The sequence below is a fragment of the Arachis ipaensis genome, chromosome B09, assembly GCF_000816755.2.
Source record: "Arachis ipaensis cultivar K30076 chromosome B09, Araip1.1, whole genome shotgun sequence".
In the NCBI taxonomy this organism is placed as follows: domain Eukaryota; kingdom Viridiplantae; phylum Streptophyta; class Magnoliopsida; order Fabales; family Fabaceae; genus Arachis; species Arachis ipaensis.
Window position 1 is genome coordinate 131,872,165 of NC_029793.2, and position 4,155 is coordinate 131,876,319.

The 4,155-nt window shown below is 38.1% G+C and overlaps 1 protein-coding gene across 1 annotated transcript; it reads right to left on the minus strand.

Moving 5' to 3' along the window:
• On the minus strand, positions 3,163 to 3,879 carry LOC107616461. Its single transcript, XM_016318417.1, has one exon. The coding sequence runs from the start codon at positions 3,877 to 3,879 to the stop codon at positions 3,163 to 3,165; it is 717 nt and encodes a 238-aa protein (XP_016173903.1).

Sequence of the window (4,155 nt, forward strand, 5' to 3'; positions counted from 1 at the left end):
AATATTGTCCAAAAATATGAATTGATTGGATAATTTTGTAAAATTTTTTATAAGGTGCATTAAAGTTAAACCATATAACAACTAATAACAAAGTTTGTATTATATTTTGAGACTGGTAGATATTTAAATAAATAATTTTTATTCTACGAAAGTAATTACTAATTCGGTGCTTGAAAGATTTAAATGCTGACAGAAAAAATTAAAAATATTATCGACAAATAAAAATATTTTTGAATAATTTTAAAATTTGACCAAAGTAACTAAACATCAACTGCTCCGATTTTCGTTAACAAAAAATTGATGAAGTGGCTAATAGAGCAAATACCATAGCACCAAATTACCACCTCCCACTTCCAAGTCCTCCTATGCCTCATACTACCTCCTTTCACCACAAGTACCACCACCACTAACCCCATTTTCAAATCGCCCTCAACTTCCTTCTTCCAACTCATCATCATCATCATCATCATCATTTCTCTCTCTCTCTCTCTCTCACTCACATATGCATGCGTGCTCTCTTCGACAACAGATTAGGGATAGTTTGACTATGCCATATTAGGGTGGAATCTGGGACGAATGAACCACTTTTTTAGAATTATACTACATTGAAATAGCCCTAAGATGCGGTGTGCATATGAGAGCACTTGAAATAGTTTAGTTTTACCGAATGCCTATGTCGGTGTTGCTGAGCCCTTTTGCTCCTTGAATAACTGAGAACACACTTTCTACAATCCTATAATGGCTTATCATAGCTAACAGATGATCTTCACAAAATTGTATTTTTTATTTATTTTGAATAGTCTTCTCTATAGGATTCTTAAATGTTTAGGTAATGTAGTAAGAGGGGAATTTGATATTCATCAAGTGGATTGAACCCCCTCCTTCGATGGACCCGGAGTAGTGCTTCCCTCCCACGACGGTAGGAATGGAGCTACTACTTTACCCAATTCGTCCATAAAGGTAAGGCCCCCCATTCTAAAGAAAATCAAAGGCTTTCAATCTATTACATAAAAGCAATGGAAAAAGTGGAAGGAGTCAAAACCAGAAGCCACATTTATTGTTCTTAGAAATAATAGGAATAACCATGTCTACAAAATGCCAGAAATGGAAGCCGGGTTCCTATTGAACTGCTACATAAGATCATCTTTTAGGGCCAAGGAGGCTACCTAGCAATCCTCTCCTGCCCATTCGAATATATTAAAGAAGTTTAATCTCTTTCCCATCAAGCTAGGCATGCTTACCTAAAAGCAAATCTTTCAAGGCAAAGTTTTTTCTGTATTATGTATTATATTAATAGGCTAGTTGACTTTCTAGAGCCGAAAAAAAAGGCTCAGAACAACCTATTCAATGCAAAGAGCGTCTTCGCCGACATTAAAGCAGAATGCCATTCAAGAATGAAGGTATTCTATTCACCTTAAGAGGCTAAGGGGTCGGGTCCATTGTGTGTCATTTGCTCTTCTGACAAAAGCTCAAGGGCTTTTTTATATGCCTACCTATATTAGTAGTAGGTGGGATCCCCTTCCACTTTTGATGTAGCTCATATCCTATTCTCTAGTTTTAGAAGTCTTACTAATGCCTTAAATAAAATTAGCTACTTATGAAATCGGATAAATTACTTTGTGATGAAATTTCACAGAATGAGCAGTTGTAGGCTTCTAAGTCCAAATAGAAGGAAATCATTAGATTGAGCTATTATTTATCTTAAGTGGGGGAGTCCTCTGTCTCTATAGCTTAGGCAGGAAGGATGACTGAGTGAAGTTGTTCAGAGGATTGTAGTTTAAATTCATATGGGGAGCGGGGGAGGTTTAGATAAGAGGGAGGAGGAATGTGAATGCCCGTCCCATGAAGTGCCAGGGAACCATGCATTCCTCCCGGGCTGGGCTCAAGGACAGCAATCAGCCGCTTCCCCTATAGTCGTCAGCTCGTTCTTGACAAATTCGATCGGGTGTTCATAATCTAGAGAAAATTGATGCCTTCCCACTTGGCTATACTCCATACAGCCTTTTTTTGGATGGTAGAATGAACAGGAAGAGGGGGAAGGGAGATGTAGGGCTCGAAGAACTAGCCGTGCAAGGACGTAGGGATATAGCAAGTAAGCAGCAAGTTCTCCTTTCACGGGCTGACTACAACAAGATCGCGACTCTAATCTAATAAAAATAGACGGTAAGCTCTCTTCTCTATTTGCTTGAAATGCATTTATCTATCAACGTTGGTAAATGCTTCTATGACCTTAGACCCATTACGCTATTCGTCCACTTACTTAAAGACTCGTTACGCTATCCACCGAAAGTCGGAAACCTTCGTCAGCATTTAGTACTCTCTCGACAAATTCAATAGTTCATTTTAAGTCTTTGGTATAATGAACTACAAGCCCTTTAGAGAGAAATAAACAAAGCTTGGTTGTAGGAACCGACGGTGATGAAGGTTACCAATAACAGTTCAATAATAACAACAATAATATTCACACAATTCAATGATAACAACATAGTGCAATTAAAAAAAAAAGATCTGGAGAGTGAAGACAGAAAAGAAAAAGATAAAAAGTAAAAGAGTGAACATAATAGAAGAGAGAGTGGGAGACGAAGAAGAAGACACAAAGTAGAGAGAGAAAGAAAAAGAGAGAGAGAACACGACACTAAAGAAGAAGATGCCAGCATCGACAGAAGAAGAAAAAGAAAAAGAAAAAAGCGTCGGCAATGAGCAAGGTCATATATAATCACTATCATCGCCACAGAACTCAAGGTTGAATTCGACTCTGAGCTCAACGTCAATTATCGCGTCGACGCCAATATATCTGTTGAGTTCGACTAGGTCCGCGCCAAAACTCACTAGCTCGCCTCTACCAATGAAAAAGAAGAAAATTGATTTAAAAAATTAGGGTTTATATAATTTTAAATTAATTAAAAATGTCAAATAATATTTTATCGTGCCATGTCATCTAATCAATTAGTCAGCTAAGCATTTTTTGTTAACAAAAATGGAAGCAGTTAAGGTTTGATCACTTTTATTAAATTTTAAGTTTATTTAAGATTTTTTTTATCAATAACAGCTTTTAATATCTTTTTTTTTGAATCAAAATAAGCTCAACACGCTAATGTGGAGCAACGAAAGAAACTACAAGTATTCATAAAACATAAAAACATTTATCTTCCGACAACGTCATCAACCACCAAACGGATCACTCGCGGTCCATTCGTTGTAACTCAGCATCGTCTTCCTTATTACGAACTCCACACCTGTTTCCTGATTATGAAAAATCCTAGCATTGCGTTCCACCCAAATGTTCCAAATAACTGCAAAAAAGTCTGGCAGCCATTTCTTCTGATCTTGTTTCCGCTTATGCATACCGGTCCACCGCTCAAATAGTTCCCTAATGGTTCTAGGAATAGGCCACACCTCCCCAAGAGACCTCAACCAACTGCACCACACCTGCCATGTTAGCTCACAGTGTAGGAATAAATGTTCCACCGACTCTATCTCCTTCTGACATAGGACACATAGATTATCATTGAGTCTAATAACACCTAGTCTACTCAATCTCTCCTTAGTATTCACTCTACCAATAAGCACAAACCACCCAAAAAGCTCAATTCTCGGCGGTATCGCTCCTCTCCAAACCGAACTTGTGAAACTGTAGCTCGTTATTTCATCCGACAGAGTCTCCGATTGTAGGACCTGCACAACAGACTTGGTAGAAAATACCCATTTGCTATCAAACTTCCAAACCATAATATCCTCTTTACCATCTGACAGCTTCGTCAGCCTTAGCCGCTCATGAAGTTGATGGACAAGTTCCAGCTCCCATTGAAATAACTCTCGCCGCCACTGAAAATTCCATATCCACTCAAGTCCATCCCAAAATCCACAATCCCCTATCATCGATCCCTGCTGATTCGAAATAGAGAATAGTCTTGAAAACGCCACCTTCAAGAGACCCCCTTACAACTAGTTATCTTCCCAAAACAGGGTACTCCTCCCATCCTCTACCTCCATCGCCAGGCCAGTAAGCATTTTGTCTTTTATTCTCTGCTCTTTTATATTCTTCTCTGCTCTTTTTACCAGCACTTAAAATTTTCGGATGCCAAATTGTTAATCATCTCTATTCTATGCTTTGTTTAATATTTGTTGTTGTTACTTGTGATGTTTTTATTTTAT

Excerpts from the sequence above, each read along its gene's own strand:
- LOC107616461 (XM_016318417.1), bottom strand. The coding sequence starts at position 3,879 with ATGATAGGGGATTGTGGATTTTGGGATGGACTTGAGTGGATATGGAAT.